Source organism: Takifugu flavidus, chromosome 2 (genome assembly GCF_003711565.1).
Source record: "Takifugu flavidus isolate HTHZ2018 chromosome 2, ASM371156v2, whole genome shotgun sequence".
NCBI lineage: Eukaryota > Metazoa > Chordata > Actinopteri > Tetraodontiformes > Tetraodontidae > Takifugu > Takifugu flavidus.
This window is the reverse complement of record NC_079521.1, coordinates 5,092,649-5,119,976: the sequence shown is the minus strand read 5'-3', so window position 1 is coordinate 5,119,976 and position 27,328 is coordinate 5,092,649. Positions and strand designations below refer to the sequence as shown.

At 40.7% G+C, this 27,328-nt stretch overlaps 1 protein-coding gene and 1 long non-coding RNA gene across 5 annotated transcripts; one reads left to right on the top strand and one right to left on the bottom strand.

Moving 5' to 3' along the window:
• Window positions 1-857: 857 nt before the first annotated feature.
• Window positions 858-25,457, bottom strand: LOC130514344 (RNA polymerase II elongation factor ELL2-like). 4 transcript variants are annotated; one of them, XM_057013876.1, is made up of 13 exons: window positions 24,860-25,457; window positions 24,484-24,726; window positions 23,945-23,992; window positions 13,847-13,974; window positions 11,939-12,102; window positions 10,261-10,505; window positions 9,225-9,349; window positions 8,854-8,965; window positions 8,019-8,445; window positions 7,629-7,674; window positions 7,206-7,377; window positions 7,072-7,116; window positions 858-6,737 (listed from the first exon to the last, which is right to left on the bottom strand). In XM_057013876.1, exons 2-13 carry the CDS (start codon window positions 24,622-24,624, stop codon window positions 6,627-6,629), a joined length of 1,764 nt encoding a protein of 587 aa, XP_056869856.1. In that variant the 5' UTR covers window positions 24,625-24,726; window positions 24,860-25,457; the 3' UTR covers window positions 858-6,626. The 4 variants fall into 4 exon arrangements, with proteins under 4 accessions (XP_056869856.1, XP_056869874.1, XP_056869863.1 ...); XM_057013894.1 differs by having other exon boundaries at window positions 8,854-8,962; XM_057013883.1 differs by having other exon boundaries at window positions 24,947-25,457.
• On the top strand, window positions 16,218-17,101 carry LOC130514372 (uncharacterized). The gene is made up of 2 exons (XR_008946988.1): window positions 16,218-16,415; window positions 16,447-17,101. It is a non-coding gene; the product is annotated as an uncharacterized LOC130514372 (long non-coding RNA).
• Window positions 25,458-27,328: the final 1,871 nt, after the last annotated feature.

Sequence of the window (27,328 nt, the reverse complement as noted above, 5' to 3'; positions counted from 1 at the left end):
ATTGCTGCATAGTCATCAGCAGTGAAAGGCACTATGTCAGTGCTAAGTGATTCCAGGGTTGCCCCTAAAGGTTCTCTCTGCTCATAAAGCCTATTGAGCATGGCATAAGTGCTGTTCCATCTGGTTTCAACCTCTTGAACAAGCTTTTTTGGGGGCATGCCCATATTAGCTTGAAAAGAACGCAACTTTTCCAAGTGTGCACCATTTTGCGGGCCCTGCTGCGCATGTTCTCTAGCTCAGACGTCTGACAGAGTGCTTTTTTGACGAGATTTAGCACGTGGGCAAAGCAATAAATATGTCTAACATTTAAAAGAGTTACACTATTACCTGCAGTGTGGGCCAAAGGAAAATACTGCACACCTAAAAGCACAGTAGCCAGATCTAGGCTGTCTGACACATAATGGCAATTGACACAAAGGTATGCATCCACGTTGACTGATGTCCACATGTGAAATATCGCAAATTGCATTTTATGTTATAGCTATTTTAATAAAAGTAGAGTAGTTTCATAGATAATGCGAGAAGGATTAACTGGGGGAAAGTGGAGTGGGGGAACGGATCTGTATGTGAGCGTGTTTGTGAGAAGGAGGACAAAACAATAATGTGTTAGATCTGCTTGAGTTAGGGTTCTCAAGGCTGTGCACCTGTGCGTAGGCTGAGAACCGCTTCAATATACCGTATTTTCACAACCATAAGGCACACGGTATTATAGGGCGCACCTTCAATAGAAATATTTTCATACACAGGGTGCACCGTGTTATAAGGCGCATAGCATAGAAACTGCGTAGTGCCTGTGGTTTCATGACGCATTCACTAGATCGAGCTGCGCTAAAAGGAATGTCAATAAAACAGTCAGATAAGTCAGTCAAACTTTATTAATAGAATACAAACCGGCGTTCTCACAACTCCATTCACTCCCAAAATGAATAAACAGCTGTTTTATTATTTTTCCCGAGTGACGTAGTGTTTTCGCGTAACACAGTTCGTTTAATAACAGCGAGTTATAACAGGCAGTGCAACATTTTTATCACAAGTGGATAGTGGAACATTTTTATCACGTAGTACCGTTGCGGTAAATCAAACATTAGTGCAAACACAATATACGGTAACTCGAACTCTTGAAGTAGTGCAAAGCAATAGCAATATAACAACGTTGTTCAAACAGTAATGTCCATATTCACAGTATGACCAGCCTTGTTAAGTTGTAAACACACAAACACACTTTATCAGTTCATTCCTCATCCAGGAATCCCTTGAATTCCTCTTCTTCGGTGTCCGAATTGAACAGTTGTGCGAATACGGCGTCCAACATGGCTGGCTCCGTCTCGTCAAAGTCGTCATCAGGGTCAGTGTCGCTGGTGTTGTCTGGCATTTCAGTGACAATCCCTGCCTTCCTGAAAGCTCGGACCACGGTCGAGCTGCGTATGTTGCTCGGCGCTGTCTCCCCGTCTTGGTGAACGTGTGTTCGCCGTCCGTCATCCACCGCTCCCACGCAGTTTGCAGTCTAGCTTTGAATGCCCTGTTGACACCAATATCTAGCGGCTGGAGTTCCTTTATTAATCCACTTCTTGCTTTGTTTCCTCGGAAGCTCCGTTGAGTCTTCTTTACCTGGCGCAGGTCGTCTTGTTGCTTCCTCCACTTCCGCACCATTGATTCGTTCACGTTAAATTCTCTTGCCGCTGCTCTATTTCCGTGTTCAACTGCGTGACTGATAGCCTTCAGTTTGAACTCTGCGTCGTAAGCGTGTCTCTTGCAAGGAGCCATTTTGGAGGAGCCACGCCTACTGACTACGGTAGCCGCGATTAACCAATATTACCGTAATCCATACAAAAGGTGCTCCGGGTTAAAAGGCGCACCGTAGGTTTTTTAGAAAATTCTAGGCTTTTAGGTGCGCCTTATAGTCGTGAAAATACGGTAGTCAAAATATGAGCAATGTGACTCGGTGAACATAAACTGTGTGAGAAATGTAGCTGATGCAAACTATGTAACTAAAGAAACGCCTCTTTCTGTGTAATTGTGCTGATTTTAATAAAAGAACCAACGCTGGGGTGGGGAGAGAGAGTCTCCGGGACAGCGCGACAGCAGACGTGTCTGTAATGCAGCGGGACTTTCCTTGGCCAAGGTAGAAAAGGAACTTTGACGTCTGGTCTCAATTTGTGGTGAACTTTGTTTGTGCGCCTGTCTGAGTACACTTCTGAGGATTTCGATGTCACATGTGAGCAGTCAAACTAACAGCTGAAGTCTGCTAAATTTCTGCCAAGGCCTTCTCTTTTGTACCTTGCTTCCACCATTGCCTTTACAGTTTTGTGGCTTGGAATAGAGTATGATGGGTCCAGGATTTTAATGAAATTTTGGAACTTCTCATGTTCTTTCTTCCTGATGTTGCTATTGCTTTGGGATTGCTACATCTATCACCACCACCTCATCCTCAACGACAGAAAAAGGCTGACCATCTTTAACTATCATGTCCACCAAGGCCTCATCCAGCTTCTGTTTTCTGGACACTGTGGGAGAATGGTTGCTATATAAATACGATACACAACATCTCCAATAAAGAGACACACTCATACATATATACAGTATATATTTAGCTTACTGTCAGGATTTCCAGTGTTGACAGGGTCATGATTGTCGTCATGCCTAGCATGCAAGTGTCTCAGCATAGATAATGTGTTGTTGCTGAAAGACAACTCTTGTGTGCATTGCAAGCACCGCACCTACAAGCAATTGTAATTTTGAGACCCATTTAAAAATTAAAAATTCAATTCAATTATGGAAACCTAAAATGTAAGCTATGAACTGCATTATACCTTATTTGGTTCTATGAGATCAAAATGATCCCAAACTCTAGAACGTCGCTTATTTGTGATACTCGCCATGAAACTTGCCAAAATACTCTAACTCTCACTATCCAAATCTCTATCTCCTCACAACCCGACAATTTTGAAGCATAATAATGTATCTTATATAGCTGGTATGCCATCAAATCACTCAAATCTGTCGCACCTGTCCAGCTGTCATTGGATCAGAATGAATTGACATGCCATGAGCCAATGACACACACTGAAAGACTGAGCCAATGAAAGGCTTTGAAACATTTTGAAGCAATGAAGCGGAAGCGAAACAGTGATGACGTTCGAAGCTTCGAATGTCATCGGTCACGTGACACTGGTGTTTTGAAACGGCTTTCTGTTTTCCAAATTAGACCTGAGGAATGCCTACCACCTCATCAGAATAAGGGAGGGGAATGAGTGGAAAACAGCATTTAACACCCCATTAGGCCATTTCGTATATTTGGTAATGCCCTTTGGACTAACTAATGCTCCTGCAGTGTTTCAGTGTTTGGTCTGCATGACCTGCTCAATAAGTCTGTTTTCGTTTACCTGGACAATATACTGATTTTCTCCAGTTCTATGGAGGAACATGTTTGACACGTGTGAGGAGTGTTAAAAAGGTTGCTAGAAAACAAATTGTATGCAAAAGCAGAAAATTGTGAATTTCATGTGTCATCTGTGAGTTTTCTGGGTTTCGTGGTTGAGAAGGGACAGCTTCGAGCAGATCCCTCCAAGGTGGCAGCGGTTTAGGACTGGCCCGTTCCCACCACTCATAAGCAACTTCAACGCTTTCTAGGCTTTGCCAACTTTTATCGTAGGTTCATACGTAACTACAGCCACCTGGTGGCCCCACTCACATCCTCTAAACTCACTTTTGTCTGGAGTATTTTGTCTGGTACACCCAAAGGACAAGACACCAAGACCCAAACAATGTAATGTTGTTTATGCTGTACAGTGCCAGGAAGAATGTAAGGGACTGTACATTGGGGAAACCAAACAACCGCTCCACAGAAGAATGGCACAACACAGATGTTCCACCTCTTCAGGTCAGGACTCAGCAGTCCACTTACACCTAAAGGAGAGCAGGCACTCCTTCGAGGACAGCCAAGTATGGATACTGGCCAGAGAAGACCGGTGGTTTGAGAGGGGTGTCAGGGAAGCCATCCATGTCAAATTGGATAAACCATCCTTAAACAGAGGTGGTGGCCTGAGGCACTTCCTATCACCCACGTACAATGCAGTCCTCCACTCCTTCCAACAACAAACCATACTTTCACACCATTCCAGGAGACCTGGCGACTCACCACCAAGTGAGCGAGCAGACAAACCTCATCCGAAACTAAGTGAACGTCCCTACCAATGACTTTCAGGTGACCACTCAATTCATTAACATGCCAATGGTCCACAGGGGCTATATTTTCAAGCTCGGTCCCCAGCGCGTTCAGAACTGAAGAAGCCTTCTGGACAGAAGGCGAGACGTCTTGAAAGAGACGAAACACAGTCCAGTTGACAGAGAAAACTACCTTGGACAAAGCTACACGTTCTGCACCTATTACCTCCACCAAAGGAGGCAGAGGAGTAGCTAAACATTTCACACACTGAACAGACAAAGGGTGAGGCATTGAGTGAAACTGATAGTGAGGCCATGCTAATGACCGGTAGAATTGGCAGATCAAAAATTTTTAATGAGAAATGTTAGACGTGTATTTGTTTAATTTGATTTTTCCCCCTTATTGTTGGCAAGTAACTAGAATTGCCCGAGTATTTAAGTTAATATAAAGTGAATCAAACACACACTGCATCAACGTTCTCTGATGAGGAAAACAGGAAGTGACGCAATACCTTAACCAACAGAAGTTCCTCTGGCTCATTCAATCTCTAAGGCACCATGGCAGTCTCTTACGAAGTACCTCCTAAATATGTGAAAGTTCTCTCACGTGTTCTTTGTGTGTGTGTGTGTGTGTGTGTGTGTGTGTGTGGTTTTAATCTCAAAAACATAATTATTGCTGGAACACTTTAAACAATATTTGTGTGAAGTGTGATATATTAATTCTCTGAAAATCAAGTCACACTAAAAAGAACAGCTCACAACTATCACAAATCATTTGATGACCACTACATAGCAGCATTAAGGTGTTGATTACATAACCCTAATTCTATTACATTACAAACTCTCCCCCAAAAAACATTAAAGCAAAGGTGTTTTTGTGCCCCTATTCTTATAGTGCAAAAAATATAAAAATGTGAAAAATGTTATTTTATTAACACTTCCTGTACTCCATCTCACCTTTCTTATAAGTATATAAAGCACCTGTACAATAGTGCCGTACCCAAATGGTGCTATCACATGAAAAGTGAAAATTCTATAATACCATAGTTTCGCGACCATAAGGCGCACTTAAAAGTCTTAAATTTTCTCCAAAATGGACATGGCACCTTATAACGTGGTGTGCCTTATGAGTTCCAAAATCTGTAAATGCTTTTCGGCTTTCACAAAAGCCATTTCGGCTTTTGTATTCATTTTGGATACAGAAGATGATGTACGTGAGTACATTGCTAAATACATGCTAGCGTACATGTTCTAAGCTAGCGTACCAGTATGTTTTACCATGCCCGCGCCCTATGATCCAGTGCGCCTTATGTATGTGTTAAATACAGAAATAGCACCTGTAACTGAGACTGCGCCTTTTAATACGGTACGCCTTATGGTCGCGAAAATACAGCAATCATTACTACAAACAGATAAATTTCCATTAGAGGCAATCCTCAATACCTCAACTTCCACTGTTATCCAGGATGTCTATTTTTGTGCAGCCCCATATGTTCCTGGTTCAGCAGGCAAGCTGGTGTATAAGTGTCTTCTAAAATGACCCAAAATTTAAAGCAAATTAAATGACATGCACCTGTCTTCAGCATATAAATTAATCATATCAGATTCAACTCCATCATGTTGTTCCTTCTACTCAAGACCTGGCATTGCCAAATGGCATTGCCAATGACACTGATAACTTAAAACAAACTCATCTGTTCTCATTAAGAAGAAAAAGGTAAGGAAAAGACCTTTCCCCAGTGAGTTTAAATACTTGAAACATGACTTTGTTGCAAATTTATGTCACAGCTGGTTTTGGAATCTTCCTTTGTCACTCATATAAAATAAATTGGAATCCATGCATTGTAAAATAATATTTAAAGACAAGTGCAATTGGGACAGAATATACATCATTCGATTAACTCTCCCTTGTCTTCGGTGAATTTAAAATATCAGTAGTAATTTTAAATTAATGTGCAAAACTTAAAGACTGTTTTCTGACATTGAAGCAAAATGTCCTAATTTAACTTTATATTTTTGATCGAGTCCCTAATTTATTTTGGTCAAAGTGTATGGGCAAATGAAGTTTAAGTATCTTAAGGACAATACTCAGTTTAACGACTTTTTATGAATGTATAATGGTGACCAGTGAATAATTAGAAGTCAGGGTAATAAGACATGAATAAAAAATTGACATTTCAATTTTTCTTAAATTGCTTCTATCAAAATAAGGATTTTAAAAATAATATTGACACAAGAAAGGAAAAATGAATGAATGTCTTAACAAGTGTCAGAATGTAAAAGTCACATTTTACTTAAATGACTGACAATGAACCATTAAGGCTAATAAAACCTACAGCTCTCTATCGGTGGAAATGTGCTGCTTTAATAAACAGAGTTAGATTTATCAGAGAAATTTATGGAATTGAACATCAATTCTCACAATCCTTTATGCTGATCAGTTTCTGCTGTATGAAGGAAGGCTATGTGGGAGCTTGTGACACGTCATAGTCTACAATGAGTTGTTTGATGTAGGACAGTTTCTCATGAAGATACTCGCACCGTTTCTTTTCTTCCCGATAGCCTGGGAACTTCTGTGGATGGAACAAAAATATATTTAATGCTTTTAACATGATCCCTTATTCTGCATTGAAACACATTTTTTTAATGTGAATAATATGGTGGTTCTGAAATTTGCATATTTCAAAAGCATTTCAAATTTAACATTCACTTGAATCCAATTGTCCATTACTCCAAGGCAAGTGGAAAAACATGGGCGATGAGCTTTCGCTCTTAGTGCCATGAGTACTATTTGGATAATTGTGACATCTAAAGGTCATAACATAGGTAGCAAGAGTTCAATAATGCAAAAGGAACAATCTTTTATTCAACTCTCTTTCCACAAATGTAGGAATAGGAATAACTCACCTTTTGATACTTGTTGTACTGTTCTAGTATTTGGTCTTCCATCATCTAAACAATTCAAAAGAACCTGTATGATGAATGATTATCATTCACAATGGAAGAAATGATACACTGGCATTTCCCAGAGCTCAGTGTACCTTGTATTCTGGTGTGCCAGGGGACAGGCTTTTTATTTTTGATCCCAGATTAACAAACATGTGAGTTATAGTTGCAATCCTGGAGTGAAGGTCTTTGTATTCATCGAACTCTGCGCAGAAATCCTCCTTATAGCTCTGCCGCTGCCCCAAACTCATAACCGGGCTGTACATCCTGCATGGAAGAATTAAGATTGTGAAAATGTCTTACTGGTTCAAACCCCAGCCAGGTAAAGTCTGCAGTACCAGAGCCTGACACTGCAATATTGCATTAACGACGCCCAAAGCTATCAATCACACACACACACACACACACACACACACCACACACACACACACACACACACACACACACACACACACAGACACACACACACACACATTCATGCCTTCTGCAAAGTATGATTAAAACATATTCAGACTCACAGGACATAATCTGGCTTCTCCTCTGCAGTAGTTCTAATGTTTGGATCTGCAATAAAAACAACAGATGCATCGAATGAAATTAATTAATTTTGGTTCTGTTTTGTGAGTGTTTTCACTGTGCCTAGGACGAGATTAGCTGAGAGCCTCTGGGTATAGACGTGTCAGCTTAGAGACCTAAAGCAGTGCTGAGAGGTTGTTGAGTCAATCTAAAAACACAGAGGCCTCTAGAGAGCAGGATCCAAGGAGTGCACACAGACTTTAGATAAATACTGCCAAACTGCACCATTCAAACAAATTTAAAACTTCACCTACAATGATCAGCTCAATCAGTTCAAACTGTGTGCAATTATGTTGATGTTAAGGAGTTGTCAGAGAAGAATCTTTACTTACTGTCACGTTTGGTGTATTTCTGCTTGAGCTTGCTAGTTTGTAACCATCCGTCACCCTTGCCATCTGTTAACCGAGCTCGTTCTTTGTCTTTATGCTTTTTGGATTTTTTTTTCTTGTGCAGAATGGTGATAAGTGGCTGCTGCATACGGTCACTCTGCAGCGGCACTTTGGTTTCTTGTTTTCGGGTATGGGTTTCGGGTATGCTGGACAGTATTACAGGAAAACCATTTTGGGTGCCAGTGAGTGCATTTGCTTGTGGAAAGTCAGTCTTTGAGGATAGGCTTGGGTTAAGAGAAGGGGATATTGCATTGTGGCTGTTGTGACTCATTAGTCCATTTTCTGCTGGCTGCTGCTGTATCATCTGGTCCGCAAGTCTCTGCCGTTTCAGAGCTAACCTTTCCAAAGAGTCAAAAGGCACAGGACGTTTCTGGAGAAATGAAAAAGAGATACACTTTCGCTCCAAACAGGAACCAACACTTTTTAGACATACATTTATATTCACAAACACATATATACTTGTGTGTTCAATTCACCAATCAATGTGGACATACAGTATATAGAGAGCTCCAAGGCCTCAACAAAACATAGAAAAGGCAGCGTGAAACAAGTCATAAAGCTTTAACGCACAAATAAAACGAACAATGTGCAACAGGGCTGAGGTTCAAGGGATGAGTGAGATAGCCCAGGGCAGTGTATTTATGAGTAAGCCAATCACAGAGCCCAGCACAGGTGCGGTGCCTGCCTCAGGCTCCAGCAACCTGCAACACCCCACACACAGTCTCCAACCATGGGCTAAGGGCTGTAATAGCTAAAAAAACAAAAAAAAACAATTTACCCCTGCAGTAGTTGTAGCTAAGCTATGACTTAGATAATCTGAGCTCTTCAGTACTGATGTGTTTGCTTGAAGATTCTTTGGCTGATGGCAAGCATTTGGTGGCAGCTTCCTGCTAAATACAAAGAACAAATTCACGATTATAGAAATAACTTCTAACCAAAGTCACTGCAGATTAATGTGGATTTAAAAGACAGCCAGTGAAGCTGAGCACAAAAATGTGGCTGGTTCTCAGTGCATGACGTACAGACAAAAGTGCTGGTGAGCACCGATGGCAAATAAATACTGAATACTGAAGTGTAGAATAGAGAGTATGCTGTCTGTATGGAGCTGAGAGGAATGATGGAGATTCATCAGGAGGGATAGAGACCCACCTGGCTAGCAGTCGGCCGATCAGCATCTTCTCCTCTTCACTGTAGCTCGGCCAGTCCTTCTGCACAAGCTTGTAGAAGTGATCTCTTAACATGTAGCTGCTGTCTTTGGGATTCACTTTTGCCACCTTCAAACAAACAAACACAAGATGTCCATGTATATTCAAACAGTAGCTTGCTCAACTGTATCTTTAATCCCTGGTTGTCAAAGAAATGGCATCATTCATTTGACCTAGATAATCAATTTTCTAAAGTTTATTTTTATTTAAATTCAGATAAATGTATTACAGTACTCCCCAAATGGACAATTCAGGCCAACCAGTTCCTGAATACAAAAAGCAAAAACAACAACAATGACAGCAATCATCAGACTACCGGAGTATGGTGGCATCAACCAGTCAGTGCATATATAAAGACCAAGGAAGTAAAAAGTTAAAATGGCTCCTGAAGGAAACCTGACAGCTTTTAAATAAGCAACTAAAACTGCTGCACGCAGGATGGAATCATAAACACAGAGAAATGACATTCTATTCTATCTTTCATGCAAGGAACTCCTATGATTAAATGCAGTTTTAGCTTGATTCACTGTGTTGAATAGAAAAAGCAACTAAAGACATTCTATTATTGGTTTGGACATGCTGGCTTTACCATCTTCTTAAATGACCTCAGAACAGAGATTTGTATTCGGGGTATCTGTGGTACGTAAGGGCTTAGCGCTGACACTGCAATAAACAATATTGAGGTGGGAGGTAAGGGAGGTTTTATAGGACACGACTATGTAGTGGACATTTTTGGTTGCGATCAAATAATTAAATCAACAATATTAGAAACAGTTCGTATATAATCATAAGTGGCACAGTCAAAAATGAGGAAGTGTGTCTTGAGCATGGGCCTGTATTGACATGACATCAATAACTAGTCACACTAGTAGAAAAGTTCTGGTGATTGGATAAACTTCATGCAGACTTGAGTTGATTAATTTGCATAGACTGCTAAAAGCAATACAGCCTGAACAGACTGGAACACTATTGCTGTGTACCTCCTCCAGGATGCCACCCAGTTCAGCCTTGTCCCTTGGACTGGCTCTTTCTCGTTCCATCCACAGCAGCAGTTCCGGCTTCCTGTAGGCTTTCAGTGCAAGCAAATGGATGATACGCTCCCTAAAAGGCTTGTGGGTCACAGTGGCCATGAAGCCATTCCTCCTGTTGTTGGTAATTTGTTTCTGGAAGCTGTTGTCTGACATGTATGTTGGGGTGAGGCTTTTGTGCAACTTGATACCTGTAACTGAACAAATAAATAAAGAACAAAAATGTGTCATGGAATTGTATTAAAAGGATAATAATGACATCAGAATCCCCCTAAAATTCTCAACTGCATTCTGATAATATAGTAAACCAATGAATGAAGCAAGAATCTTTTCTAATCTTAACTGTGATACCACAAGCACCTCAGCCTGCAGTGATTTGCCTCCAGACAGAAATTAATTGCTGTTAACATTGCTGCTCAGACAGCTAGTCGAACTGGAGCAGAGAAAGCTGTCCCTCCCTCCGTATTAATCCAATTACATGTTAATCTGTGCTTTAAAGGTCAGGGTGGACCACATGACTACAGAAAAAGAAGGCTTTCCCTTTAAATGCACAGGTGATTATTCTATTATCTCCACTCCCTCATTGGTCATTAATGATCATAGAACACAGAATTATTAAAAGTCAGATGCATACCTCATAGGCTTTGACATGCCTGTTGGTTTGCAACATGTTCATGTACTTCTCCCCAAGGAAGGGGTAGTGAAAAGCTATAAAGTATTTTCCTGAGGGATTTTAAATATGTTATTCAGCTGAACAATCCAGGTTACATTTAGTCCAGTCCCTGCTGCAATGGCAGAAAACCTTAGAGAAGATAGTGTGCAAAAACCAAAATCCTGTCATATTATTACACACACAAATGTTTTTGCACATTTGGATGATGTGACCTGGAATTCGAAGCTTCAGTCAATTGCTAATACAGATATAGCGCTGATCAAAATGAGTAAAAATTAAGTTTTTACTCATGAAAGCGCAAGCTGCATACCTCACATGCAGTGTAAAACAGTGAATAAATATTACTGTTGCTTTCTTAAATGCTCTTTTTAATGCTTTTCTCATCTCCTCCTCTCCTCTCGAAGTAGATCAGTGATGCTATTTCTTGTGTAGTTTTTCTGTTCCCCCCGTATTCATCTACAGGTATCGCCGCCTCCATAGTTGTATGCTGACCTACTGGCCTCCGACCCCGCTGACCCACTCAACTCGACTCTACCGGCAGTTTATTTTAATTGATATAATGTAATTCTATGTTCTCTACCTATTCTCTCCTCTACCTGTCCTCCTCCCCCATCTCCTCTCTATCTACGCAGCTGGCCATCAGCAGGAGGGTCCCCCTATATGAGCCTGGTCCTGCTCAAGGTTTCTTCCTGTTAAAGGGGAGTTTTTCCTTGCCACTCTTGTTGGGGGTCCAGGCCTTGGGATTCTGTAAAGCACCTAGAAACAATTTTGACGCTGTATAAATAAAGATTGATTGATTGATTGATTGGTTGATTATTTTTCCCGTTCTGTTTTTATGTGTAATTATTGTATCCTTGGTCAGTCCAAGACCTCAAATATAAATGTGGGCTCTTCCTTTCATCGGCCTTTGATGAAATCCTCTGCACCTACACCACAAAGACCCCAGCCTATTCTTACTTTGATGAGTGCCTCCGGGTTTGATCTCAATGGCAGAGTGGCTCCAGCTATCCTTTTCCACCTGAGACATCCTCTCACGTGTCAACTGGTAGGAGTCATCAGTGGCGCACACTGTTAACTTGTCCTGGATGACCCCTTGACCTTCCAGCTGCTCTCTGCCATCACTGAAAAAAAAGCAGAGAGGTTATAAACCAGAAGCCTCATTAGTTCACTTGCAGTCGCAATTAAAACCCTTCTTTTGACCTACAAGGTCCTCAGAGGCCTAGCTCCATCCTACCTAGAGGAGCTAGTGATACCTTATCAGCCCAATAGACCGCTCCGCTCTCAGAATGCTGGTCTACTTGTGTTTCCCAGAGTTTCTAGGAGTATGGAACCAGCTCCCTGTCCAGGTACGGGAGGCTGACTCCATCACCACTTTTAAGATCAGACTTAAAACCTACTTCTTTGAAAAAGCTTATTGTTACTAATTCTGTAGTTCCAGTTACTATCATAGACAGACAGACAGATTATCATACTTAGGGGGTCGTCTAATCGTTAGGTCACATCTTAGTTATGCTGTTATAGGCCAAGGCTGCCAGGGTCCGGAAACATGATCACCTGACAGGCCTCTGTCACCCCACTGGGTCATGGTTTCCTCTCCTCTCTTCTCCTTTCCTCTCCTCATCAAGCAGACTAGTTATGCTGATTCTTGTGTAGTTTTTCTGCTCCCCCCCCTATGTATTTACAGGTATCGCCGCCTTCGGAGCTGCATAATGACCTCCGGCCCCGCTGAAGTGATTGTATATCGTATTTTTGTGTGTGTTTCTGTGCTCTGTGCCTCTCCTCTCCCTCTCCCTCTCCTCTCCCTCTCCTTCTCCTCTCCTCTACCTCCCCTTCACTCTACTTCTCCTCTCCACTCCTCTACCCCTCTCCTCTCCTACCTATTCTATCCTCTACCTGTCCTCCCCCTTCTCCTCTCTCTTTACCCAGCCGGCCATCAGCAGGAGGGTCCCCCTACATGAGCCTGGTCCTGCTCAAGGTTTCTTCCTGTTAAAGGGGAGTTTTTCCTTGCCACTGTTGCTTGTCTGGGGTCAGGCCCTGGGATTCTGGAAAGCGCCTTGAAACAATTTTGATTGTATAAGACGCTATATTTGATTTGATTTGAATATCAATTTAATGCAGCGTTGAGCTGGGAACTGTCCGAAGCTTTGGTTACTGAGTATGTTACAGGCCAGATAGAACTCTGCACCCTTCCATATGTCAGAAAACCAAATCTCCTGGTTCAAAACGGGAGACAGCCTGTTTAAAACTACCAGGATCTCCTTGGTTCCAGTAAGGAGACTTGCAAAACAATGGTCATACTGGACAGAAATATAAATATTTCAGCAGATCAGGCCAACTTACACCAACATTGTAAATAAATCAGGGATTTATATCCATATCAAACAGTTTTGAAACCAAATACCGTAAGCATTTATGATTGATCCAATTTTAGTTTGTGAAACTACAAATGTAGCTGTGTTGGATGGATCTCCCTCTCAATGTTTCTCTCAGCTCCAGTGCTTGACTGAAGACAATTTATGCATCAGTTTCCATCTAGCAGCAGGATGCAAAAAGACAGCATAACCTTCAGTTTCTAAGAACGCCTGCTACATAAACAAGAAAATTAAATTTCCATTAATGACAGGGTTCACCTGCAAATATACACAGAGATATAACTGCTCCATACCACAGAGACAGAATGGCTACTTTTCACATTTTAGGAAATTTGGACATCGACATCTGGGGTTACATTTGGGGTTACAGTTGATACAGTTATTATTCACTGATTTAGAAAATAGTTATTTTAAAACTGGTTTCACTCAAAATCAGGACAGGAAAAGTTTGTTTTTAGTCATAATTTTTTTGAGAAAAGGTCTATCTTTTTACCTTGAAACATACTGATGGATGCAATCAAAGCTGGCCTGAGGTTGGTCTTTGCTGTCACTGGATAAGTAGAAAGTGAATACACGAAGGGCAGAAGGTGAGTCTGGCGTGGGAGCTGGAATCTTAATGTACTGCAAAGAATAAGAGAAGGACAGTGCTGTCTAAAACATGTAATCGTCCAGTAATTCATTTTGTCTGTGTTTTCTCTTGTGGAAAAGACCAACAAAAATCATTACACCATCTCTGAGGCTAGTCAATTTCACATTTCTTCTTATCCAAATCTTTTTTATACAACCCTAATCTCAGATACAAAATTACTGTAGCCAAGAACACAGGGATTTCCAACACATTTCTAACCACTTAACATGAGGACAAACAAAAAAACAACCTAAAAAGACCACTAATGTTTGAAATTGTATGGTAAAAGCTGGCATAACGTCAACAACCCAAGAGTTAACACAAAATATAGAGAAAGTATCACATGATGCATTATAATTACTACATTGCTACAATAACCATTTTGCACATTATTTTAAAGTCTTGTATGTGCAGATAGATTGTTTATATTTATATATCAAGTCATGACTTTATCGTTCACATCATAAACATCATGAATGCAGTGATAGACTGCCATTCACCATGACAGCATTTTAGCACAAATCTGTGTGTAAATATCAAGGTCCATATCAATCTGCTGTTACTTTAAATAAATCCCCATGGGTAAACAGTGTTTTTAAGAGTGTACGCCACTGAGGAATCCATTAGATTTCCTAGCAGACTCTGTGGAGCACTGCAGAACCAAGGCTACAACCTCCAGGGCAACTGAATTCAGATGCAAACACAGGTAGAGTGTAATGACAGATGAAGATCAGCCACATCTTAAAAATCCGTTATATGACCAGCAACAAACTTAACTGCACTGTTCCTGTAACTCCAGAGGAGCACCCTTGGTGGTGGAACACTTGTTTGGCATATCAAGAAAATCAAATTTTATGTAGATAATAACTCTCAGCTTAGGACAGAAAGTCAAAGTCATTTGAAACACAAAAAACAGAAAAGCTCATCCAACACATGTACTGAAGTTTCTTCTTTATTGCGCCCATTGGAGTTGATTACAACCCTTTCCATTTTACGTGATTTTTGTTTCAGTTGTCCACGGGCTGCTCTGGATCAAAAATGTCTGCTGATATTGATAAAACATAAGGTTTTATTTTTAAAGAATGAAATGGCCCTATATGGATTTTACCATGTTGGTTGACATTGATTGAATTAAAATCATTGAAATGTCTAAGAATACGGCAGAGGGGGCTCTGGAGCAGTGTGGAGCAGTCTTTAGTGATGGATATGGAGAAAAGTCTTCAATGACCCTACATACAGGTGTAGATATAAACTTCTATAGTGACCTTCCTTGCCATGAGATATGGCTGATAATACATTTCCCATCTTCCTTTCCTGTTTTGTGCCAACCCATCCAGCTGTCTACATTTTTCCTCAAACTTAAACAATGTCTCTTCAAAGTATCTGTGTTGGGACATGACTGGATGTCCATATGTTTTCTGTGTCTCCCAGAGACTCCATTGTTAATGTTTCCATTACATCCAGTCATTCCTTCCATGAGTGTGTGAATGTTTTTGTGGTAAATTATTTCAAATGCTGGTGTCACCAAACCACCATAAGCTAAGGGGGATGTCAGTCCTGTCACAAGCACAGACGTGTGTCTTGGTGGAAACATTACACTAGGAATTACAGTAGGATTATGACACAATTGTCAAATTATGCCCCAAAAATTGAAAGAGGTAACACAACAGGTCACGTCACGTTGTTTCTTAAAAACAATACAAAGCACAACAGAAATGGAAAAATAATCACTGAAATTATTAATATTTTTCTTAATCAGACAGCAATGATGACAAGGATCTGGAGTGTCAACTTGAATTAATGCCCCACCCTATCCTTGAGAGTGCCGTTTCTACTGTTGATTCACAGCATTCTGCACTTCTGTTCACGTTCCATCTTAAAGCCAGTGGACAACTGCAAACATTTTATTTAATTCCTACAAGCTTCACCTAAGAAATGAAGCACAAGAGAAGTGGACAAACAACGGGGTCCAGGAATCTTCCTGCATATTTCCTGAGGGCGAATTTCCATGGAATTTTAAGTACCGGTAAGTCTTTTCTGAATTCACATTTCCAGGAATTTGCTTTACACATGTCAATGAATTCCTGGTAAAAAAAACAAAAAGTTCCCTGAATTGTTAGTGATAATGAAGCAATCTAGCATTCAGTTTACATGAACCACATTTGTTACAGTTATCCCAGAGCTACACTATATTAACCATTATTCCATCTAAAATTTACTACAAATAATATTACCGTATTTTCACGACTATAAGGCGCACCTAAAACACTGAGATTTTCTCGAAAATCGACGGTGCGCCTTATAATATGGAGCGCCTTGTGTGTGGACTGAGTTCCAAAATCTGCTGTGCACCTTTGGTGGGTGCACTACGGTAAACGCTCCGCCAATCGATTAGCGGCACACCTACGCGTAAGGATCCCCTAAAATGGCGCCGGTCAAGTGAGATGCGTATGAATGAGGCTTAGTTTAAACTGCAGGCCATCAAATATGCGGCTGAAAATGGCAATCGAGCAATCTTAGTGTTTTTGCTTTATGAGGAGGCGGCATCTCTCCATACGCGCAAGGACAACTGTTGCGCAGCGGCTGCCCGAGGATTACCAGGAGAGGGCGGCCATCTTCCGCACCTACTGCCGCGACAAGATAACCGCGCCCAGCCACATCACCAACATGGATGAGATCCCTCTGACTATTGACATCCCTTTGACCCACACAGTGGAGAAAAAGGGACAGCACAGTGGCGATAAGTACAACGGGGCACGAGAAGTCGTCGTTCACCGTGGTTCTCGGCTGCCATGGAAACGGACAGAGCGCTGGATAACGGAAGGCGAACACTCCTTCACAAAGACTATGAGGCAGCGGCGGGCAAGTTATGCCACCATATGCGGGTGGATTGTAGACGCATGGGCTATGATACCGTCTTCATGTATTGTAAGAGTTTTCACAAAATCAACGCTGAACCAGAACCGGTCGGTGAGTCCGATTCAGGTGATTAAGAAGAGGAATTTGGGATGTTGGACATTGAAATAGTGCAGCTGTTTCATTTAGATACAGAAGATGAAAACTTTGATGGTTTTGTGGCAGAAGAATAAATATTTTGTTCAATAAATGTGTCGAAACTCACTGTTTTACTTCCGTTGTCATTTTTTACTGTATGTTTCAGCATGCGCCTAATAATACGGTGCGTCTTATGTATGTTTTAAATACAGAAATAGCACCCATAACTGTGACTACGCCTTTTAATAAAGTGCGCCTTATGGTCGTGAAAATACGGTACTGTTAATATTAAAACTGTTTTTTTCTCTATTGCATTGATGTATTATCATTTGCAACCAAACAAAACAGTCTTTAACTGGAGAATATATAATTGCTGGTATCACCATATTTCACCTAAAATAATGCTTCATATTAATGCCAAATAATTGTTATTGCATATACAATACAGAAAGTAAAAAACTAATATTGACTATATAAGTGTAACTATAGTAAATTGATACGCATATTTTACAATTTTAAAACAAATTACACTTTCCAAAAAATATTCTCACTTCCTGGCATCGCCCAATTTGGAGTGACATTGTTTGAACAGCAGTCACCCATGAAGATGTGCTAACTCTTTACACCAATGCCTGTCCCTAAAGCTAGATTCTAAGATAGATTGGCTTCTACAGGCAGAAACATGGCTGTGCCATGGGCTCACCAGTATCCCCCATAGTTGCCAATCTATACATGGAGAAGGTGGAATCCCAGGCCCTGACATCCTTCACAGGAACTGCGCCAAGCCACTGGTTCAGGTATGTGGACGACACCTGGGTCAAAATTCAAACACAAGAATTGGAAGCGTTCTCCAATCACCTCAACAAAACAGACCAGCATGTAAAATTCACCCGGGAAGATACAAAAGGAAACAGTCTGGCCTTTCTGGACTGCGCAGTCAAGATCACTGAGGACAGAAATCTCACCATCGAAGTCTACAGAAAACCTACACATACCGACCAGTACCTTCAGTTTGACTCTCACCACCCACTGGAACACAAGTTGGGAGTGATCAGAACTCTCCAACACCGGGCCAGAGAAATACCCACCACATCCCAAGGCAGAAAGAAGGAACAGGACCACATTAAGACAGTTCTCAAAACATGCGGCTACCCAGACTGGGCCTTCACCAAAACCTCAAGAAAGCGAGACCCCAGCAAAGGAGAGGAGGAGAGAAACAAACACCGCAGCGTTTTGATCCCCTACCTGTCCGGAGTCTCTGAGAAGTTTAGGAGGATCCTCCAGAAACACGACATACCGGTTCAGTTCAAACCCAGCAACACTCTCAGACAGAGGTTAGTACACCCAAAGGACAAGACACCAAGACCCAAACAAAGTAATGTTGTTTATGCTATACAGTGCCAGGAGAAATGCAAGGAACTGTACATTGGGGAAACCAAACAACCTCTCCACAGAAGAATGGCACAACACAGACGCGCCACCTCTTCAGGTCAGGATTCAGCAGTCCACTTACACTTAAAGGAGAGTGGGCACTCCTTTGAGGACAGCCAAGTACGGATACTGGCCAGAGAAGACCGCTGGTTTGAAAGGGGTGTCAAGGAAGCTATCCACGTCAAATTGGAAAAACCATCCTTAAACAGAGGTGGTGGCCTGAGGCACTTCCTATCATCCACATACAATGCAGTCCTCCACTCCTTCCAACAGCAAAACAAACATTCACATCATTCCAGGAGACCCAGTGACTCACCACCATGTGATCCAGCAGACAAAGGGGAGACACCTCAACAGAAACTAGGTGAACGACCCGACCAACGACCCTGCTAACGACTCTCAGGTGACCACCCAGATCATTAGCATGCAGATGGTCCACAGGGGCTCTATATTTTCAAGCTCTCTCCCCAGCGATTTCAGAACTGAAGAAGCCTTCTGGATAGAAGGCGAAACATCTTCAAGAGAAGAAACCCAGTCCAACTGACATAGAAAACTACCTTGGATACAATGACCTGGATGATTGAGAATCTACACAGACATTCTAAAGAGACCAAAGTGCAGGCAGGTGATGCCCGATGGGCATAGGAGATTCTGCCAGTGTGAAACTGTCTTTCACTCAGTGTGTCCAAGCAAGTATGATAGGCTATTTGCATCCTGATTGTTAAAAGATAAATATTTGTAATTTGAATCACTCTCTGGGGACATCAACCAGTTGTTAATTTTGAACTGAAAATGCAAAAGTGTGTTCCTCAGGACATGTCATAACATTATCTCTCTCGCGTGCACACACACACACACACACACACACACACACAAACACACAAAATTACTTTGTGGCGAAGTCTGAATTGTCAACCTCTAGTGTTTTCTATTGATAAATCTTTTCATGCGATTAGGCCAAGAGTGGCTGTTTTTAGCAGACTAGAGTGTCTGAGCCTCTGCTGTCAGTGGCTGTAGCTTATATTCCCTACTTGTTTTGGGCAGAATATGGGCTCTGGCTGTAAATCTCATTCAAGCTATTGTTTCGACATCCTCTGCAGCCTGTCATGACTTTCTGAAACAGGCCTACTTTTGTTCTGGCCATCTCGGCTTCAAAGTGGGATGTCATTGCACTCCTGATACCACTGCCCCTTTTCTGCTTGATAGGATGACAGGGAGGAAGAGGAGGAGGAGGAAGAAGAAACCTGTCGCTGTCAAAGCAGTGTGTAATCGGGAAAAAAATCACAGTGAAGCTTAGGCTGGAAATAACTCTGACTCAGTTCTATTTGATGTGCACCCAACTTGCCCCTAAATGCACAACTACCAGCAAACAAAGTGCACCTTGAGCTTAGTCAAAAAGGTATGGAGGAGATTTGCTTTCCCTGAGCTTGTCTTTAAAAAAAAATCCACCTCTGACAGGTATCTGAGGACCGGCTTTAAATATTTTATATTAAGAGTTATAAACACTGTTTACATTAAAGCAGTCATTCCCAGAGTTGATTTTTTTTGTCATGATTTTGATCATAGGACATTTTTCATAGTGAGCAAAGGACTAACTGTGCTTAACTATTTTAATTAACACAATTTTTTATCATACAGAATTTGTTTGGCATTTTAGTTTTGTTTTGCTTTTAGTGTCACCATTATCATGTTGTTATGACATCCAAATACTCAGGAGATCCAGATATCACCCTTTGGACACCATAAGTGCAAAGATAGGCAAGTCATATCTGAGTTTACTGTTGTACAGTGCAGCTTGCAGTACTTGTAATGTCTTTCTTTCTTGCTATTCTATTTGCTTTGATTTAATGTATCTCTGTTCATAATGTTATGCCTTATAAAGGACTGTGACTTGATTTGTGTCTGAATAATGCTATGTAAATAAACTTGCCTGACTGAACTAAACTGTGCCCCTTTGTAAAAATAACCTAACTGGTTCCTTTTTGATTCCTTCAACCCTGATTCTATGACTCCTGATATCATATACTGTATAAGGTCAGTGTGCTTTATCAGTTTATGTTTTCTAACTTACTTTTTAAATTCAACTGCAATTTAAATACGAAATATATTTTACCTGATTTCTCTATCTTAAAGAGGTTGCTCATCTTTGTCTCATACAGTTTTGCTAAATAAATATATAATTTAGATTAACTATATTTTCATGCTTGGCATTTTAGAGTAGTGGTAGCCGACACCACTAGACATACCAACATAATCCATAAAAAAATCTCCTCTTTGTGGGCTCAGATAACTAAAGCACTATTATTAACATGAGCTTAGAGAAAACAAACATACCCCTCCTTCTGCTACATGTCCATTTGCACAAAAACAACTAAAAACAGTGAAACCTGTTTCAGTGCCACTTTTTTGATCATTTGGTTTTTCCTGATATGACTTTGCTACAACCACAAATATTCAAAGAAGTGGCAGTAATGGTGATGCGGAGGCAAAGTGAGCAAGCAGATACCACACGGAGGGGTATGATGGGATCTGCTGTGGTCTTGCCAAGCTAACAAATGCTGCACAGTAACAGTGGGGGCTGAGTAGGAAAACGGGAGGTGGGACATGAATAAATCTTGGCTCCAGGCCACACAGGACACAAACACACAAATATCCACACCCAAATCTTACCAAGCAAAACAGGTACATAAAAGCACACATACAGTATATGCAGTGAGGGGTCACAGCATTTTGCCACAGAATGTATGCTTTCACCACACTACCAAAAAGTAGGACTCTAACCTGAAATGGGAACATGGGAATTTGCAGACCAGACAGAGTTCAGGTCAGCAATCTCGCTATCATTGCATCAGAAATGTGTCAGCACAAACCCTAGTCACACATTTAAAAAACATGCAGTCATCAATATCGGAGGCATCCAGAAGGGGAAAATCTCTTGGCAAACTTAAGTCATGATCCCTCACACTGCAATCAGACCATTGCAGCTTTCATAATTACCTATAAACATTAATTTGGATGATAACATTCACTCCTACAACACTCATACACACACTGCTTAATTTCTTATCAGTGCACCAGCCATTACAATAAAAGCAGGGGTCCAGAGATGGACTGTGATTCGAGGATCCAATAAATTTAAATGTATGATTACTGATTACAGTTGTATAATTATGCTACAAAATACATAGCGTACAGCCTAAAATGGAATTACCTTGTGAATCAATGACACCTTCCGTCCTGCAGCCTCACAAGAGGTGATGCTGAATCACACCGTTTATGTGCAGTTAAGTGCCTAACTGTTGTCATTTAATTAGCCACTCCAATGCTACATGTTCACTGCAGGAAAAGGCTATTCTTTTTGAAGTTTTTTTCTTCATTAATGTCTGTCCATCTTATGGAAAAATACCGATGTGCCTCTTTCAAAATGAAATTAATTAATATTTTCCCCATTTACCATGTCAAAGGCCCACTTAACACTATAAGCTTGATCAGGGCTGAGTAACAATGGCTAAGCACTGAAAGCTTATGCTGTTGGATTTTAATAATTTAAATAATAATAATAATTTCTAGTTAAAACCTAAATGGAGGTCAAATTATTTTTCTGTTTTACATGGTGACTTGTGTACATTTTTAAATGCTATTAGATGCTTTAATTAAAGCTCTTGGAAGTATTGTTTTGATTAGTTATGTGGTGAAAACAAGAAGAGGCATTTAAAAAACCAACTCCTTTCTGACTATGACATTTTCTGCTGAAGAACTACAAGTGATAATTAACAGTAAGCTAAACCTGAATTTTACTACACTCACTCCCATGAGAAAAAAAGTCTACTTCCAGTCTACTTACCGTATTTTCTGGACTATATGTCGTTCCGGAGTTTAAGTCGCACTAGCCAGAAAATGCATAATAAAGAAGAAAAATAGATACATAAGTCGCACTGAACTATAAGTCACGTTTTGGGGGGAAATTTATTTGATAAAATCCGAGACCAAGAACATACATTTCATCTTGAAAGGCAATTAGCATGGATTAGCAATAGGGTTACGGTATGCTAACGTAACCAATTCAGCTACATGACCCACAACGAACTAAGTACGTGTCTGCTTTGTTAATGTAACATATTAACAGTTATTCAGATGACTATAGCATAAAGAACATCCGAGCAAGTTTACCAAACAATCAAGTCTAACTCCATAGACCAGGGGTGGGGAACCTCCGGCCTCCGGGCCGTATACGGCCTACGAGACCATTTCTACCGGCCCGCAACGCAATAAGATTTTTATATTTTATATGTGCACTTATGCAGTGGGACCGTTCGCTAAACTCCGCGAGCTGCGAGTAGCAGCGGTAGCGTATTTTTGCCTTTCGTATCCTGAAATTTCTTTCGTAACGAGGAAATATTTTCCCGTTTTCTGAGATAAAACAGACGGTTATGTTATGTCCGAGTCAAGGTCAGGGTCAGTGAACACAGCATGTGATGTACGTAGTGGGCTGGACTGATTGACACGGACGAAAAATGCTTAGCGAAACACGCTAAACTCGACGAGTTGAAAGGACAGGTGAGTTTGGATAAAATTAACGCTCTTCGCCGGAGTTTGGAGGCTCAACAAGCAGCTTTCACACGACCATGTACCGACAGAGAGAATATTACGCGTGCAGGTTTTGTGGTGAGTGAATTAATAGCCACGAAGCTGAAACCTCACGCCGAAGGAGAGTTCGTGAAGGAGTGCCTCGTAGCCGCCGCTGAGGCGCTCGCGCCGGACAAAGTAAAATTGTTTCAAAGCGTGAATTTTTTTTCGTGAATAACTATTGAACTAGGACATATATTGTTATGATTCCAGTGGCTATCGGTATGTTTTTATGGTCAAGGAATCTAAATATGTAGTCAAAGTATATGTGGGACTAATATTTATTAGTACAAGTCGCACCTCCGACAAACTATGAAAAAAAGTGCAATTCAGATCTAGAGTAAACTGGTGATACACAAATCCACTGAAAAACAAATTTTAAAAAGCTGCTGCCACTCTGCTGATCTACTTGTGGCAGGAAGGGGGTCGAAAGTCTTTTTAAACACAGACATACAATTAGACTGACAACTTAAGTGTTTCCTGAGGACACAGCTGCTTCTGACTTAACTCAAAACACACCGAACATCACAGTTAAGCTGCATTTTCCAGCAGCACACACACAAAAAAAATGAGGTGTCGCATTTGGGTGCATTTTATTGAGTGACCACACACCCACATATAGAGTTAAATATGTCATAAAAATTCAACACGTTATGGTTAGTTGTGGAGCTCTATTAATCCAAATGCTCCTCATTTCTCTTGACAAGAGGTTTGTGCTGCACTCCTCCCTCCTGTCCTCTCAGCTCCACTCACAGATCTCTCCACAGTCACCAACCTGACCCAGTAACATGCATATTCCGAGCTGCTGGACTATGGAGTATGAAGGGATGTGAGGTGTAATATTAAACTGCAGAGAGAGACACTTTACATGCATGTTTTTCTTACTGTTATAAAAGGATTGTTAAGACTTACCCCCTGGTTTCCCTTAAAACAAATTGAAGCCTTGCCTAGTGAAGACTCCTAAAGTAAAGACAAATAAATATATTAGAAAACTTATAACAAAGACTTGACTAATCCATTTTAATGTAGTTATGTGCCATTAACTAAGTTAATAAGTGTGTTACTAAGTTACACAATTAAGTCTGCACCCCGTGAAAAGCCTCTAGTGGAGCTGCTTATGACACAAACTGGGGAAATTGTCAATTACAAACATGGCACATGGCCACTTTGTGTTAGATTAGTACAGGATTCCTAGCAAACTGCAGCCAGGCATCACTTTCCAATCAATCACGGTGTTTAGGCTGGTGCGTTTGTATGGACGCTAGAAATGAACCATTTTGGACCGCTTTGATAAATAAATCTGAATGCATTCATTTTATTTATTTCGCGTATCAACAGTGGACTCTAACGCTGTTGGTAGAAAGTAAACCCAAACCAGCAGTTAAACAGTGCTTTGAACAACATTGACTAGACAGGATTCACTAAACTCGCACGCACAAGGAAAGAGGTACCTTGAGGTTCTGGTGCGCCTCGAGCGTCCTGATGGCCGAGTCAGTCAGTTTGACGTGGAACAGCGTCCTGTTGCCGGATCGGCCTCTGTGGTTATTTCCACAGTAGAGTCTATAATGGTGCTCCTGCCTCAGAGAAGCCATCTCTGGCTTTTTTTCTCCTCTCTGCAATTAAAGCAGCGTTCCTCCTTCAGCCCGAGCTGCGTCACGTTGTAGGCGGAGCCACACTCCCACTAGAGCCGCGAGCTGGGGGGGGGGGGGGGGGGTGGGGGGGGGGGGGGGTTAGACTTATTTGTGCTCCAAAGACACAGTAGTATAATCTTAATATAGCTACATTCATGCTAACTTTAAATTGCCATTTTTGTTTAGGAAAACCCACCTGAAAGGACTGCTAGAAAATTTTAAAGTTTTTGAGTAAAAAAATTTCAATAATCTGTGGAAATATAAAATACAGAGAATTACATACTGAAATGAACCACGACTTGTTTTTCTTCCAGGGACCCAAAAGTGTTGTTTCTACAGTAGCCCGGAAAGGACACATACCTATTTCCATACAATTATACAAACAATACATTATATACATAATTATCATATGCTTAAACATCAAAGGAAGAATAATAATCATTAAGGTTTTAAAGTATTACAGCTCTGACAGCAAAGATAATGTGCTTGAAATTAATCATGGATTTAGTTAAAAATAAGCCATTTGTTGCTAGTATGTTAATAATCTCGACTTAATTTCATAAAAGTTATGATGCTGGGAGTGGGTCAGTGATACTGAACATCCCAGTCATCATGCTCCACCAAATGACATTACATAAAGCTTCTAACTCCATTTTATATTTGCAATCATGCTGACAAGTTGTATCATCACACTGGCAGACCTCTGTTCTCAAATAACTCAAAACAAGCATATCATCAGTCTTTGCACAAAGAAATTCTGACCATAAAAATATGTGACATGTATATATATATATATATATATATATATATATATATATCTCCCTGTCGCAGAAATGGTTGGCGGTGGAGGAGACAGAGGGAGATGGAAGCTTCTTTTCCCAAAAATTTTTTTTTCTGTGTTCAAAAGCATGCAAAATCTTTCAGTGCTCAAAATACAAACAAAAACTAAGCAAAGCAATAACTAGAAAATACCAAAAATAAAATGGCTTCAAAGTTGCAAAAGTCTACAATAGCATAAAGACCCTGCACACTTCTACACAGGCACAACTTTGACCCTTTCTCTACCATGCCGAACCCAAAAAGAACCCTGTCTGGGGCCTACTACAGGGTTTATATAGCTGTAGTCCCTCCCACAGATTAAACCAATTATCAAAATTATTATTACGTTAAATAATACATTTCTAAACTCAAAATAACAACTGAGAAGAACATACATAATATGCATACACGTCCAAAGGAAATTTCCACCACCAAAAACCACCAAGTGCATAATAAAATACATGTTCACCCTACCACAATGAAACACCCCCGCTAAAATAGATTGTGCCGTAGCCCCCGCGAAACCCCTCCATAAATACAAACATTGAACAGTCCAACGGTTTCACCAAAACCAGGAAGTATGTCATGCTGGTGAGTCGCTGAAATACTGATGCTTTTGATAAATGACAGAAACAAATAAACCTTGATGTTTTAAACAGCCATAGTGTAGGTGTGATTCTTTGAGGATGTTGGACAATGTTAAGCAGACGGAAGGTGATACTGGGAGGCAATATGAAGTGCATTGCTAACGCGAGTGGAAACAATTGTAACATAAATGCCGGTTGGCTATTCCGTGCATGTCGGCTACAACGTAATCCAATGAGAGGCTATGGCAAAAAGTGGTGTGTGAAATGCTTAAAACCAAGTAAACCAAACCACGGCATGGGAATGAAATGCGACACAGCGGAAGGTCAGCCACGATATTCAAATGTTGCCGGCAAATAGCTGCCTATGCGCTGTGCGCTTGTGTGAATGAGTGTGTGTGCGTGTGTGTGCGCGCGCGTGTGTGCGTAAGTGGCACGGCTCACTCCGTGACATTCCCCAAAAAAGTGTTGGCTAGCCAAGAAACCATATGATTACAACTGCATTCATTTACACTTGACGATGTAACATGTATCCTTGAAGAAAGTCTAAGAAAATTATATTTCAACATCTGTTCTCAAAAGGGATCTTTGTCCAACAAGATGTTAAAGGATTCCAGAGTAGATTATTTGGCATCAAAACGTATTAATTTATGTAGGATTATCTAATGGTCAAAGATAACTTGGTTTTTATGTGATGATTCTTTTTTCAACTGCTTGCTCAAGTCATCACTAACTATTTAACATAAATTGCCAAAATTATCAGAAATAAACATTTATCTCATTTTAAGTAATTTAATTCATGAAAGATGTTATGTTGGTTAAAGAGACAGAAGCAAACCATGACTGTAAAGTGGGCCAGATGGTCTTGGGAAAGATGCTTATCCTTACCAATTAAGGAGTCAAGTTAACATCCTTTTTGACAGCAATTTTGACAACCAATTTACATTTTTGCATGTTGTTGAGGCCTGATGTCATAGTTGATTCTGAGTGAAACCCACAGCTAAAGTAGATGATATGCTAACCATCAAGTTGATTAGCAAATCATGAAAAACATACACAGCTTAATGACAGCAGATAGAGGCAACACAAGTGTTTACATAACTGGGAGAAAGTCTGGACATGATCATCTGAGTTTGTAAAGCAGATGAGTCTCACAAGTAAGCCTGTATTGCTAATTGCTAAGCTACTTGGTGTGTAATAGGCAGGGGAGGGGGTGTTACATTAGATCAACAGACAACAGGTAGATTGAATCTCCTAATGCA